Below are 16,188 nucleotides of genomic sequence, written 5' to 3' on the forward strand. Positions count from 1 at the left end.
GTAGGCAAAATTGCCGAACCACGTAAATATTGTCTTGTGCGTGTGATTGAATTTTTCTTTGGCGTTATTCTTTCTCTATTTGTTTCTCACAGGTTTCGGGAATTTGTTCGTATATTCCTAACACATAGAACTTCCCTAAGTATCCTATCATATGCTTTCTCAAGGTCAATAAATATCATATGCAAGTCCCTCTTATTTTTCATAAACTTTTCCATTAATCTTCTTAAAAGATAAATAGCTTCGGTGGTAGATCTCCCAGACATAAAACCCACCATTAGTGCATGATGGTGATCTTAATATTGATAAAAAATAATTATCATGCAATTAAGTATATTTCATATTATAGAATAATTATTGATTTATGATATTATTTATATTAAATATACACAAATTTTATACTATGTAGTAGCATAATTTATAAATTAAAATATCAATTCATTTATTTTTGCACCCACCAAATACTTCAATTAAATTTTGATTTACTTTTATATCAAACCAATATAGGAGAGGAATTTGTCTTTTCATTTTTAATTTCAACGCCTTCTAATTTTGATTTTGATTTTCAAATCACCATCTAAACAAACATACCTTAAATTTTTTCGTAAATAGAATTGAGACAAAAGTCTCTCTCTCTCTCTCTCCCCGCACAAAACAATTGCATACACTTTTGAATATGCAATAAGGTGGCACAGGATGTTTAAAAAAAAAAAAGAAAATTAAAGAAAATAAAATGTTGTTTAGATTTCACAAGGGCCGAATTCAAAACAATATATCCCAATATTGGGTCAAACTTCTCCGAAAACCTATATTAACTACAACTCCCTAGTTAAAAAGAAACAAGCCTAAGTTCGCAACAACTAATGTGCCTAATTATATCAACCATAACAACTAGAGCAGCAATATGTAATTGAGAATGTTGGAATTGTTCTCAAATTTTCAGTAGCATATAAAAATAAATGAAGCATCATTAAAAATATGTACATGTAATTAGAAACTCGTAACAGGTTTGAGTTATACAATGGGAGGCATCCCATCTCCCATCTAATACTCCTTATTATCTTTATTAGAATACAAATCCAAGACCTCTAATATAAAAGTCCCCAATTTTAGACATTGCATTATTCCCTAAGGAACTACTTACATTTGCTTCTTTCAAGTATTAGTAGACATCCAATTATTTTCTAAACATAGTTGCATCACATTGGCCATGTGCAGACACATGCACACAAACATGAAATCGTGTATATTGCATAGGCGTTTGCTTACACAAAAAGCTAATAGTTGGAAAAAGAACAAACACTAAATAAATAACCGAAAATAAATTCTTTACTATCCATGCAATCATCATTGTTGTCAATTTCGAATTAATACGTGATTGAGAGCAAAAATGGAAAGCCTTGGAGTAACTTTTGGAGGATCTCTTCACCCGAGTTTATTTGTAAGTAAATTTTGATTATGCTAGTTATTTTCATAAAATTATCCCAAATTTTTATGCACGCATATTTAATTATATCAGTTTTATCTTTAATATACTTGCGTTTATTTTTAAGTCAAAAAATGTTCTAAATCCCTTGGATATTTTACATCATTAATTTCTATCAAAGAAAATATATTTTTATACAAAAATTGTGTAGTATGAGTTTATTTATATGTTGCACATTTCACGAAAATATGAGTAAAAATTATATGAGTTAATTTTTTACGTCACCATTGTTATCATAACAACATACCAGTATCATTTTCTTTCACCGATATCACAGTTGCGCACGACCAACAACACACTTAATAATATTTTTTTTTTTTGATAGATGAAAGCATTCTGTGCTTTGCGGGAAAAAAAAAAAAATAATAATAGAAGATGATTATATATTTAAATAAATTTTAGATTTCTCCACTTTAGCTATAAATCATTTGCCGTAAAAAAATTAAAACTATGAAAAAGCCACTAATTATTGGCTTTGTTCAATAAAACTTTTAATGAATATCACAAAGACAAGGAGGGGAAATACAAAATAAAATTAGAGCATATATTAATTCTTTGGAAAGCCGATAAGAAAAATAAAGCAAAAGGTCAAATTCTATCCCCACTTAAATTTTTGCCCCGCTGGCTCAATCGGATGCTTCAGGAAAAGGCCATTGAAAATTTATTCACACACAAAGTTCGTGGTCCACTCAAAAAAAAAAAAAAAAAAAAAAAGGTTAAAAGGGGGACTTTGAACCTAAAAGTCGCAAGGCATAAATTCTCAAAATTTCTTTGGGCCGAAGTAATTGAAAATTAAAAATAAAGGAAAGCCCGGTCCAAAGCAGCACACAAAATGTCAGCTGCCTTACCCCGCAAGAGATGTCGCCCACAGGTCAGCCTCCGGATTCCAGATTAGGTTGAACTTCAATCCGGCACGGCGACAGAATCCCTGCTGCAACGGCAGAAAATGAACTAAATGACCAAAATATCCCCACTAAAATTCAAATCAATACGGGCCACCGACTTCGTACTGGGGACAAAATGGTAAATTCATCACGATTCTACCTCCTCGTGGACCTGCCTGCACCTATAAATAAGAAAACAGTAAACAGAGCGTCCAGTGCTCCATTCGGTCGTTATTGTACCGTTCTTCCTTCTCTTCATTTATTCAAGTTTTAAATTGAAATGTCTTGATCCTTCTGGAAAAGAAGGAAGAGGCCCCGCAGAATTTGAATTAATGCGGAGATTGATTTAGATTAGCGCTAGGTTTTTGGTTTTTAGTTTTGTATATATTTATACACAAGACCGTATGGATAAAAGGAATGGAGCAAAGAAGATTTTAGAAAAAATTAGGGTTAAGGTTCCTCCGGGAGCATCGATGTCTTCTTCATCAAACCCTAGAAGACAATGCAATCGTGTGTCCAGTGGTTGTTCTACTCAATTAGTGATTCAAAACCACTTGAATTTCAAACGCAGCGCTGCTCCGTCGCGATGCATGTTCTACCAAGACGGGTCTTGGGTTGATTTACCGGGGGAAGTTGTTGAAAGGCTGAGATTTGGATTCCTGGAGGGCAAGCCGGCGGTTGATGTTCCGATCGAAGGGTCTATGCACCTCTTTGATTTTCTTCGGATGCTGCAGATTGATCTCGAAACAGGGAGTGAGCGATCTATTGCATGGATTGATGTGAATGGGAAGTGTTTTTTCCCCAAAGTGTTCGTTGGGGGAGAGCGCAATGCTGTTCCGGAAGATCTGAAACTTGAGATTACGATTAGTGTCGACGGGAATTTAGGCAAGAGGAAGAGAGAGTTATTGGAATCTGAAGAAGAAAAAGAAGAAGGAACCGGTGAAAGTTCTTCCAATAATCAAGAACATGTATCGAAGAAGCAACAAATTGTTGCTAGAGATTCAGGAACACATAAATGGGCGAATGTGACATTGTTGAGAGAAGGAGAGAAGGTCCATTCCACTGTTAAACAGTTGTTTCTGAGTGGAATCAGTAGAATCGAACCTGAAGCTACAATTACGGCAATTCACCAGTGGACGCGCATGGATCCTCTAGGAAGAGCTCGTACAGAAAATTTCCAGAAGCATATGAACATAATCAAGGCTGCTCGTGGCACGTGTAACACAACACTTGCTTGGCACGGGACATCGGCAGAAGCTGTGGCTAGCATTTTGACACATGGGTTTGGGTTACCTAGCAAGAGTTGTGGCTCTGGAATTTACGGTGTTGGTGTATACTTGTCTCCTGTAGGCCTACCCTATGTCAGGTATCTACTTATTTCATTTGTCTTTAACTTCATTTTGACTATTTCATTGGAGTAATCCTTAACTATTGTTGATTTGTTTTTCAGTGCTTTGCTATCAGATGCAGATGATAACGGTGAGAAGCATGTAGTTTTGTGCCGAGTTGTATTGGGCAATGTTGAAAAGGTTGACGTGGGGTCTAAACAAACTTACCCTTCTAATGTAAATTTTGATACTGGTGTGGATGATGTCAATAATCCTAAATGGTATGTGGTTTGGAGCGCCAATATGAACAGTTACATTCTACCTCTGTGTGTTGTCAGCTACAAATCTTTTAATCAAATGGCAGGTAAATATGATTCTTGTTGGCTCTATCTAGTTTGATACACACACTAGGAATGAATAAAAGCTATGCACGTGTAATATGTTCTCATTTATTTTATATAATGAATTTATTTTGCAGTTTACTTTAATTCTATTTTTTTGTATGTTGCACTGATTCATTGTCATAATATGAATTTTTGCAAATTATTGGACAAAGAATAGTCTAGTATTTTTCTAATTGAAGTTTCTAACTCAATGGATTATGTTAGAATATTGAAAAATATGCCGAAGAAAAATTTGTAATTTAGATTAATTATCTGTTACTTATAATATAATTCGTGGGTTGGTTCTACTTAGTCCATGAATGCTTAATATTTTTCTACAACATTATCTTTACTATTTGTGTAAGGGTATGAAAAATTGACACATGAAGTGGTGAAACCCTTTCATATATGTTGAAGTATTTGGTGAATTGAAAGACCTAATCAGTATGACAGGTCTCAACCTCTATTTACAATATCTGTTAAGTACATACCAATGACCATAATACCCTAACTAACTCACATTAACAAAGTACTAACATGCCCCCCTCAAGTTGGAGCATAGATATCATATGCCTCTAACTTGTTACAAATGAATTTAACATGAGCACCCCCCAAACCTTTAGTAAGCAAGTTAGCAAGCCGCACATTAGACTTCACATAAGTGATTGTAATGAGCTTTTTCACAAGTTTCTTTTGGGCAAAGTTGCAATCAATTTAAAAGCGTTTTGTTCGCTCTTGGAAGACTAGGTTGGAGGCAATATAAGAGCAACTTGATTATCACACATCAATTCCATATATCGAGAATGTGGAAAACTCAGTTCTTCCAACATGTTTTTCAACCAAACTAGTCTACATATAGTGCAATCCATGACCTTATACTTTGACTCAACACTTAGTTTGGCCGCTATAATTTGTTTCTTACTCATCCTAAACCAAATTACCACCAACAATTTGTTGGAAGGTGACCTAGCCCAATCTGCATCCATATATCCTTGAATATATGTGTGACTTTGATCTCGGTATGAGAGACCTATCTGAAGTGCATCTTTGAGATACATCAGGAAGCAAATTACTGCATCCCAATGACTTGTCTTCGAATAATCTAGAAATTAACTCTCAACACTTGCTGCAAAAGATATATTTGGTTAAGTGACTATGAGATAATTCAACTTTCCAATAAGTCTCAGTCTTGAGTTGGGCAACAAATCATCCATATTTGGCACTAGCTGCTAGGATTCATGGGTGCATCAATAGGTTTGGATCCCAACAACCTAGATTTATCCAAAATATCAAGAACATACTTCATTTGTGACAAAATGGTTCCCGTAGTTCGAGATCTGGATACTTTTGCACCTAAGAAGTACCTCAATGGTCCTAAATCTTTGGTCCAGAACTTAATCTACTGGTAGTGTTTTAGGCTTTGAATACCTTGATCATCAACATTGGTAATCACAATGTTATCGAATCCTATTGGATGGAGTATGACAATAAAACGCACGATAAGTCAACTTCCAACAAGTCTTTGGTTCTGTCTTGGGTTGGGCAACAAATCACCCATATTTGGCATCAGTAGTTAGGATTCATGGGTTTATCAACTGGTTTGGCTCACAACAACCCAGTTTCATCTAAAAGATCAAGAACATACTTCTTCTGTGACAAAACGGTTCCCATAGTACTGAGATTTAGATACTTCTATATCTTTGAATTACCTTAATGGTCCCAAATCTTTGGTCTGGAGCTTAGTCTATAGAATGTGTCTTCGGCCTTGAATACATTGATCACCATCATTGGTAATCACGATATCATCCACGTACACAATAAATAGAATCCTACTTGGATGGAGTATGACGATAAAACACAGGGTGATCTACTTAATTACTATAACACTGAATCGACCAACCATGCTTTGTGAGATTGTTCTAAGACATATAATGACTTCTTGAGTTTGACACATTAAGCCCGACTCTCCTTGAGCAACAAACCAGGTGGTTGAGGATGTAGACCACCTCCTCAAGATCACCATGCAAGAAGGCATTCTTCACATCTAATTGATGTAGAGGCTAGTGATAAGTGGCGGCCAAGAAGATGAACAAATGTACTAAAGTAAGTTTGGCGACCGGGCAGAATGCATTGGAATAATCCAAATCATACATCTGATTTTGCCCTTTGGCAACAAGTTGTGCCTTCAAACGAGCCAAAACCATTAGAGTTGACTTTCATAGTATATGCCCAATAACAATTGACTGTAGACTTATCAGGAGGATGAGATATCAATTCCTAAGTATCATTTCTTGTAATGCACTAATCTCTTCAACCATTGCATTACTGGCTAAGGAGTTAGAAACAAATTTAGGAAGAGAAAGAGGATAAAGTAGTAACTCAACAATAGTAGGAGGGTGACAAAAAAGTCAGAGCAAACAAAGTTGGAGATGGGATGCCGTTAAAGGAATAGTGATTGTAAGTCCCACTAGCATAAAAGGGCTTGTTGCCTGTTTATTGACTTAGGAAGCAAAAGGGACACGATGATGCTTTCCTAACTAACAAGACAAACATTCAACACTAGTTAGACACATGAATCAAAGAAGGAACTAGTGGTTTTAATTTTTCCAATGACGAATGAACAAGGTGACAATGGATTTGGAGTGGTGTGGTAGCAACAATGCGGTCAATGGAAGGGCATAGCGGCTCAAAGTGGTTAAATCCCCCAGTTTCACTCTCTTTTCCAATTGTCTTCCTTGTCTTCAAATTTTGAATGACCACAGAATTAGGGAAGATTGTCGCTGAACAATCTATGATTCTAGAAATCTTATTGACTGATATAAGATTAAAAGGGAACTTGGGAATATGCAAAACCGAATGAAGTGAAATAGAGGAAGTGGTATTTACAATTCCTATTCCCTTAATGGCAGTGGTGGACCTGTCAGCAAGAATAACACGGGTTAAGTTTTTAGGATGCTAAAGAGTAGAGAAGAAATTAGGTATACCTATGATATAATTAGTGGGCATTGAATTTATAACCCAAGGGCTAGGACGAATACTGGATGATCGGCAAGCTATAGGGCTACTTTTTTGAGCAAGAGATGCAATGGGAAGAGAAGCTTGCCGGGTGCTTGATATTATCGTAATTTTGGAGTACGCTTCCCTTGACATAGATGTAGTATGTTGCCCCCTACTTGGGGCCCGAAAGTGTGAAATCTGTGGTGGCTGCATTGGGGACATGAGGAGGTTTACCATGGAGATCCCAACACTACTCAATAGTATGACTTCCTCATCAACAAAGGGTGGTCCTAGGAGGAATCCGTTTACCTCGTCCATCTCTTCCACCACAACCACTTAACCACTTTGAGAACTTTTTTGATTGCTTGATTGGAAACTAGAATCACACTGTGTAGCGAAAGCAGTTTTGTTAGGACTAGGATTGGAAACACTAAATGCAAGGGTTGGGGAATGTGTGTTGGAAGAAGCATGAAGTACGCCAAAATAAACATCGACAAAGGATGATCACTTTGGACTACCAAGAATTTGGGACTGGACAACCTCAAACTCGGGTTTCAAACCTTTTAGAACTTAAAGAATTGTCATCTACTCCATCTGCTTTCGTATCTCATAAACATCGGCAATTATGGGTTGCATGATGTAAAGCTCCTCATAGATACGCTTCATCTCTAGAAAGTACTTTGTGACACTCTTATCTCCTTGTTGTAATTGAAAATACTCCAGGGAGGTAGGGATAGATCATACATATACGTAATATTACTAGAATATAGGAGCTTAACATAATCCAAATCTTGTTTCATACATCCAGATGCATGCACATCCGTGCAATCTAGGGTTCCATTAAGTTCCATAAAGGAGAGAATCAATGCATCTTCTTGAACCCACATTTCTTCTCCTTTGTCATTGATAGGATCAGATTGAAACAAGTGTTTTGATTTACTTAGGCCCGTCAAATAGATATTGATAGTGTTAGACCACCATACATAATTCTTTCCATCCAGCTTCTTGTTTCTTACATGTGTCAATGACGAAGGAAACATACTTTTGGTTTTCAAGGACTCCATCTCAACACCTACGAACTTAAACCCACAATAACAAGGTTAAGTTGGAACAACCGAAACTACCACGGACAAGGTCACCACCATGAATAAGTCATGAATCAACTAGCACAAGACTGCCACTAATCTAAGGAGCCAACACACATTCCCATAAAACCAACACACAACCCTAATGGTATCAAACAACAACCACTATCACATCGCTATGAGCTAACAATAAAAAAATCTTCAAGTTTTGACCAAAATACATGACCAATACCTTCATATTATGATGTATGGGAGTATTTAGGGCATTTTAGAAGAAATTGGAGAAAAAAAACTTGCTTAGGTTACTCTCATGGGCTGGCGTATGGAGTTGGAACTATTGGCTTCCAGCCAGCACATGGCAGCGTGTGGGGGTACCTTTGGAAGTGAAATTTGGTAGGCAGGTAGATCGGCAAGTTCTGGGAGAGTTTTAGCTGTCATTTTTGCAAAATATTGGAGCGTTTCTTTGAGTTTTAGAAAGGGCAGTAGTGTCCTGGTTTTTTTTTTTTGGCTGACGAGGCGACGACTATGTTTTATGGCAATGCCTTGACTGCCTTCTAGTCTTTGGTGGTGCGTATGATATTGTACAGCAGCAGGTTTGAGGTTTAAGGTTTGCTTTTAGTGATGGGTTTGAGGTTTAGGGTTTGGTTTTGGTAGTGGCTATGAGGCTTAAGGGTTTGGTTGGATCATGCTGTGATACCATGTTAAAGTATTTGGTGAATTCAAAGACTTAATCACAATGATAGGTCTTATAATATATGTTTACATACATACCAATGATCATAATACCCTTACAAACTTACACTAACATAATACTAACACAATAATAATATTACTAAAAGACCAAAATAACCATAACAGTATATTTACAAATATAGAAGATCTAGATAGGTGTGCGTGCGTGTGTATAAAATGAAAGATGGACACCAATGCTATGTCGTCAATATTGCATTTTGTTTTTGCTTTATTTCCTTTATGGAGATCAAGTTTTCTATTAGTTTTGTCAGGTCGATTTAGAGGATTAAGATCAATGGACTGGGTTCCTATTGCGTGGAATATGTTGACTATCAAATTTTTTTCCAAGTTGAAGAATTCACTTCCTCTTCAAGAAGTTACTGAATTGGAGACTTTGTGCAGAATATATGAGGTAAAGTAGTTCGTTTTTTTTATGTTAGAAAAAAGCTTGTTATGTGCTGGTTGTGTGTTTTCTTAAATTAGAAACTGCATTATGACATTTGTATTATTTTTGATTTTAAGAATGAGGTTATGCCTCTTCCATTATCCCAGAATTATAGGGGAATTTGAGAATTTTCTAGGGTAAAATTCACTGCAGATGTTTGCTTTGGGATATGGTGGTCTTGTAATGCCTGGACCCACTGCCATGATATTGTTTGCTTTGGGGTGAACCACTCACTGTTTTAAAATGCATTGTGACTGGTGGAGGTCTTAAACCCACATATATAGCCGAGGCCCTTCTCCTCCCCGAGTGAAGTGGGACTCCTCCCCACCCCAAGATGGCACTTTTGGCATTTGTCTCACCTGAATTAGCTGTCTGTCAACACGATATTGTTCACTTTGGGGTGAACCACTTATGGTTTTAAAACACGGTAGTACAGGTCCCAAAGCCACGTATATAGCAAGGCCTTCTTCTTGAGCGAAGTGGGACTCCTTCCCACCCCAAGATGACACTCTTGGGCAGCGTGTCTTCACTTGAATCAATGGTCTATTTTTTGTGTGCAATAGGACAACCCTAGAGTGTCATCTTGCACTGGGGAGGAGTCCCACTTTGCTTGGGGAGGAGAATGACCTCATGTGTGTTTGTGACCTCCACATGTCTTGATGTGTTTTAAAATCATGAGGGGTTCATGCCAAAGTAGGCAATATCTTGTGGTAATGACTTTGGACAAGTATGCCAGTATGGTATTCGAGTTGGATCCGACTGCTAGGGATGAGAAGTCCCAATATGTGGGTGGTACCTGCTATGTCAATAGACTACTGATTCGGGTGAAACAGACAACCTAAGAGTGTCATCTTAGGGTGGGGAGGAGTCCCACTTTGCTCAGGGAGGAGAAGGGCCTCAACTATATATGTGGGTTTGGGACCTCTTGTCACAACATGCTTTAAAACTGAGGGGTTCACGTCAAAGTGGACAATATTGTGGCAGTGGGTCTTGGCGTCATAGGTTGTTTATGCATCTCTATGTGTGTGACTTGTCTCGTTTGCCAGTTTGATTATTTTGTGATTCCTTTTTTCTTATGTATTTTGGTTTTTCTTTACTGCATGAACTTCTGGTACTCTGTTTTCTATACTCTTTTCTTTAATAAATGTCCAAGGTGGGACAACTTTCACAAGAGAAATTTCATTTCTTTAATAAAAATGTTATTCCCTTATAAAAAAGAGACGGATAATATGGCTGATCGCTATTGTTGATTATTTATTGCAGGGCGGTGAGTTGCCAAAAGACCATTTTGTAAAACAGTTACGTTCAATTGTTGGAGATGAAGTACTTTCTTCAACAATTCGTGAGATCCGTGCCTCAAAATGACGTTTTTTGGACTTTTTGTTTCTTTCAAAACATTTAGGAACACTCTTCTTGTGCTTTGTTGTTTTGGTACAACAACAATTGATGTTGCTCCACAATTAAGTTATATGAAGGGCTCACCCTATAAAACTTTTTTTTTTTTTTGGTGTGGGGGAGGGGGGAAGGGAAGGAATCCGTGATACATGTAGCAAATATGCTTCATGTTCACTTTAGAAATGTTCTTTTAGCTTTTGAGTAATGCTTTGTACCCCGAGGGATATCTTAGTTAAAGCTTGTGATTTTCATATTGGAGGCTCAGGTGGAGAGGGATGGGAAATGGTATGGGATGGGAGATAGGCTACCTCCCGTTGTGTAGCCTAGGCCCAACTTGGGCTTCTAGTGGACCAAAAAAAAAAACCTTTAAGTAGTGCTTTCAATCCTTATTTCCTTTGTGAATTTATTGGAATGGGTAAGATGAATATATGATTATTATGGAATTTAAGAGGAATAAGCTGCTAGGGATGAAAGAATGTACTTTTTGCATTTCTTCTATGTGTGTGTACAAGCGCATGAACTAGGTATTGTTAGTCCATCATTATGATTTTTATGATGGGGTTGCAATTTTTTTCTTTTAAAGTTTTAACCTGGTAAAAGGCAAAGAAAGTTGGAAGATCTCTTGATGGAATCCACATGGGAAATTGATTTTATTTATGGCATTTTAATTAGGATCATATCTTTAAAATTATTGAATATTTTTATTTGAGAAATTATCATTTTAGGAGCCATTTGGTGTCACAAAAGTTTCAGAAAAAAAAAAAATCAAAAATGAAAACCAAAAATCAGGAGCAGAAAATAAAAACCAGAAACCGACAACCTGTTTGGTTAATATTTATAAAATTAAAATAAATTAAAAAACTTAATTAAAAAAGTGCTCATTTTCATCTTTAAATCAAATAATATTTTACAAATATGATTAAAATAATAAAAATGCAAAATAATACACATTAAAAATGCTATAATAAAAATAAAAATTATTATAATTATTTTAATTAATTGTTATGCTTAGAAAATTTATTTTACAATAAAAAAGTAGTAGAAATATTTTTTAATTGGCTTTATTATTTTTGAAATTTTTATATATTTTTATTTCAATTATATTTAAGGTCATATGATCATTTTATTTTAATTTTAATTTAAAAGTTTATCAAATGAATGATTTAATCTAAAAGAACTATTTTTGGATATTAAAATTTCTGGCAATAGGTTCCCGTAACAACTAAAAACAATAAAATCTGGTTTTCAATTTTTTTCAGAAACAGCAGAAAACCAACAACAAAAATAGAAAAATGGCAACATAAACAAACACGCTTTTACAATCTCTTTCTTCATTGTGCAAAAACAGAAACAGAAAACAGAAAACAACGATGATACTGAAAAGGCCCTTAGTGTATTTAGGTTTTGTTTATGGCAGATGTATGCAAATAACTTTTTTTGAGATGATGTGGATGGGATGGGATTGTTATACCAACCCCCTCATCAAAGGTTCCCCGTGGAATTAGGACAGGAGGATGAGACTTGTAGAAATCATAGAAATTCATAGAAGGGGAAAGGAAATAGGGAGGTGGTAAAAAACATATTAGAAAGGAGAAGGAATAGAAGGGAATTGAGCAATGACAAAAGGAATTGAGAGAGAGGGAGAGAGAGAGTGAAAGCGCGCTTGGCCTGTTTATAATTGTATTCAAGAGCATAGCAACAACTTCCATAGCCATAAATAAATTCAACAAGAGAGAGTCTTCTATTAATTTGGTTTGAATTTCTTTTGAGTCATTTAGTGTTCATTGCTGGCATTTCAGTTGTTTTCTAGTAACTAGTGTCTTGGAACTTTGTATGGGCTAGCTGGAGTTGGTTCTAGTCTTGGGTCAAACCAGCTTTTATTATGTGAAGTCTAAGAGTCACATTCTGTATAAATACCAAAAAAAGTGAGTGAATCTAGGAGTATTTTGTTTTTTTTTCCAGAAATCCATTTTTGCAAGTATTCTTGCTTGGAGTGATTATTTCTCCCCTAATCAAGGGTGTGGCTTGGTGGCATTGAGTGCCATTCGCAATTAGTGACGTTGAGTAGCATCCATCACCCTCGGTTGAGTGACATCTTGGATTATCTTTTCCTTGGTCAAAACCCCACTGGTTCTAACGTTATCTTTCTTGCGTGTGTGTGTTTTTGGTTTGCATCAAATTAGTATCAGGGCAGGTTGCACTTTGCTGTGTTCAGTCTGGTTCAATATCTCCAATTGAAGTATACTTGATGCCTCCTAGGCGAAGAAAAAATGTTCAGGAAGTTAATTGGCAAGCTTAGATGGGTGAATTGCGGAGTTCTCATGAGGTTATGTAGCAAATGCTAGCAGAGAAGTCACTGGAGCCATTTTGTTAGTGTGAGCAAAGAAGAAGATGGTTAGACAAATTCTTCTAGTTTTGTTGCAAAGTCAGAACCAATAGTTGGTGATCTTTGGCTCATGGATCAATTGCTGAGGGCTCTCGAAGGAACGCACAGAAGTGTTCAAGTTAATATGCCAAACTTTGAAGGCAAGCTTGATCCTAATGGGCAATGTGACTGGATTGCCTCTTTAGAAGCATTTTTAGAGTGGAAAAATCTTACTAATGTGCAAAAGTTCAGTACATGGTGACTAAATTGAAGGGTCATGCTTTAATTTGGTGCAAGACCATCAAAAAGCAGGGATAGAAGAGGAGTTTTGAGGATCAATATGTCGGCTGAAATGGAGTTGAAGCTAGATGAGAAGTTTCTCCCCTTGGATAATCTTCATATTCTTTACAGCAAGTTTCATTAGTTACGCCATTGTAGTGATCAATTATAGTTGCTGATTATATTGAGCAATTTTATAAGTTAATAGAGTCGTGTAAGTTTGCATGGAAGTGATGACCAACTTGTGGCAAGATACTCAAATGAGCAACTTGTGGTAAGATACTCAAGTGGGTTGCATTTTAATTTAAAGTTTGAATTAGTGATGCATTCCATTCATTCTCTTGAAGAGGCGTATCAATTGGCAGTCAAGGCTGAAGAGAAGAGCAAATTGGATTTGTTAAGGAAAGGAGAAAGCTTTGAGGCTGGAAAGGAGAAGCTAGTGATCCAAGGGAAATAAAGGAACAACATTGTAGAGTTCAAACCCAATGTTGGGGGAGGAAACAAAGAGCAAGGCAAAGCTGCCCTGTCTTCATATGCTAAGTGTTTAGATGTAGTGGAGCTGGTCACCATTCCTATGAATGTCCTAAGAAGGCTGAAGTTAATCTTGCACAAGAGGAGCATGAAGAAGAGAAAGAGCCTACCTATAGGAACCTGAAGATGCAATTGAAGAAGAAAGGTGTGGGCCCGATGTTGATGCTGAAAGCTTGGTTATCCAACATTTTAAGGCTGTTTGAGAAGATGATCAATTGTTACGGAATAATATCTTCAGGATTCAAAGTGTATGGTGGACAAGTTGAAGCTTGCATATGTTCAGCATTCTAGACCTTACAAGGTGTCATGGTTCAAGAGAGGAGAAATTTCAATAACTCAAAGGTGCAAAGTCAAATTCCCTATTGGAATGTATGAAGTTGAAATTGACTTTGATGTTCTTACCTTGGATGCATGTCATCTACTTCTTGGCAGACCATGGCAATTTGATTGCCATGCTCGACGTATGGGAGGAAGAACACTTTGTTAGCAGAATTGTATGTGCTGGCCTAGTATATTAAGCGAACATATATTCTACATTATTGAGTCTAGCCATATATAGAAGAGTATATTGTATATAGGGATATAATTGATAGGCATTTATTCGCAGCATATATTTTACCTTATTTAGTCTAGCCATATATAGAAGAGTATATTGTATATAGGCATATAATTGATAGGTGTGTTTGTTCTTACCTTGTATAGTTCGATGTAATGGCTGATTTTCAGCTTTGTAATGAGCCCGACAATTTCTATATAAAGGGAGCAACTCTCACAAGGAGGCATATTTAGAACAAAACCCTTTACGTAACACACTTATACTCTTATCAAGAATGGAGTGAAATTTGTATTGCAGCCCTTGACAGATTCTGGAGGGGCAATTCGAGTGAATCAGGTTTATTCTTTTTGATTATATCTTTGTTGCAATTCTAGTTTGTTTTATTTTTAATCTGTCGCAAGTATGGTGTTGTTGGGTTATTGCAAGACTGGGTGTGTGACCATCCGCAATATTTTTTGGTGTTGTTGGGCTGTCGAAATTCTTGTTCCAGTAATTGTTGTGATTTCCCTGTTCTGTCCAAATTTTATGATAGTTAATGTGTCGGGAGAAAATTCTATTGTTTGTCTTAATGGCAAGAGAACTATGGCAGTTGGGAATTCCAGTTCTGAATGTTTGTGAAAGGGAAAGAGTTATAGAGTCATGTGGACGGGTCTTCTACGGCTCCAAATGATTCCAAACTTAGTTCATGGGAAGGCAGGGATGCCAAAATTGTTTCTTGGCTACTTAGCTCCATTGAACCTCATATGGTCAACAATCCTCGTGGGTTCACTACTTGGGATTACCTTCGGTGAATTTATTATCAAGATAATTTTGCCCGAAATTTTCAATTGGAGTTAGACATCGGAAACTATCGTCAGGGGAATCTCTCTATTGAGCAATTTTTTCGGATTTGAGTATTTTATGGAATGATTATTCTGGGTTGGTGCATTCGTAGGTTCCCAAAGAAGCTTTAGCAGCACTACAAGCGGTTCATGAGAGCCGATGGGATCAATTCTTGAAGAAGATGATGGAACTTTTGCGTTGAGGATGGATCGACCATGGTGATGATGCAAGCTTTGGTGGCGAGGGACTATGGTAGCGAGGGTGGCGATGACTTGCTGTGGGGGCGGTGTTAGGGCCAAGTTCTCAAACAATGAGGCTTGATTTGCAATCTAGGGCATGACTTCAGTATCCTTGACCTTGATGGTGAGGCAATGGACGGCGGTGACGGACAGCGAGGCCATGGATGGTGGTGAAGGACGACGAAGGCCTTGGATGGTGGTTGTAGCATCAGTGATGACGGGGCGGAGGTCATCGAAGGGAGGAGGAAGAGAAGAACTGAGATGGGGGGTATTATGGGAATGTCTTTGATTCCATGCAATGAGAAATGATTCTAGTCCATTTGGGTAGGTCACAATTCCCCCAAATGATGGAATTACTATTCGAGGTGGAATATGATTCCGCCATGATTCCACAAACCAAACACAGGGATGCTATTCCATTCCTGAATTTTGATTCCATTCCATCCTAATTCCGCAAACCAAATGTGGGCTGAAATACCTCTTATATGCTATTTTGTGTTTGATGTTGGTCTTGCATTAAGTGGTAGCTAACGATGTTTTTTTTTACTATGTTTGTGATTTCTACTCAAATTGCCAGATTTGTCAAGGTTGCCCACAATTTTCATCTCCAACTTGTAGTGCTCACAAATTCACTTAAATTGCCTTGCATGGTTGCACTTCCAAC

The 16,188-nt window shown here is 36.9% G+C and overlaps 1 protein-coding gene across 2 annotated transcripts; it reads left to right on the forward strand.

Annotated features, from left to right (window-relative positions):
• The first annotated feature begins 2,562 nt into the window (after positions 1–2,562).
• On the forward strand, positions 2,563–11,175 carry LOC131161278 (probable inactive poly [ADP-ribose] polymerase SRO3). Of its 2 annotated transcripts, none has more exons than XM_058116924.1 (4): positions 2,563–3,733; positions 3,818–4,059; positions 9,156–9,304; positions 10,601–11,175. In XM_058116924.1, the coding sequence occupies exons 1-4, from the start codon at positions 2,772–2,774 to the stop codon at positions 10,700–10,702; spliced, it is 1,455 nt and encodes a 484-aa protein (XP_057972907.1). In that variant the 5' UTR covers positions 2,563–2,771; the 3' UTR covers positions 10,703–11,175. The 2 variants fall into 2 exon arrangements, with proteins under 2 accessions (XP_057972907.1, XP_057972908.1); XM_058116925.1 differs by having other exon boundaries at positions 2,564–3,733; positions 9,165–9,304.
• The last annotated feature ends 5,013 nt before the right edge of the window (positions 11,176–16,188 follow it).

The sequence above is a fragment of the Malania oleifera genome, chromosome 8 (genome assembly GCF_029873635.1).
Source record: "Malania oleifera isolate guangnan ecotype guangnan chromosome 8, ASM2987363v1, whole genome shotgun sequence".
Classification (NCBI taxonomy): domain Eukaryota; kingdom Viridiplantae; phylum Streptophyta; class Magnoliopsida; order Santalales; family Ximeniaceae; genus Malania; species Malania oleifera.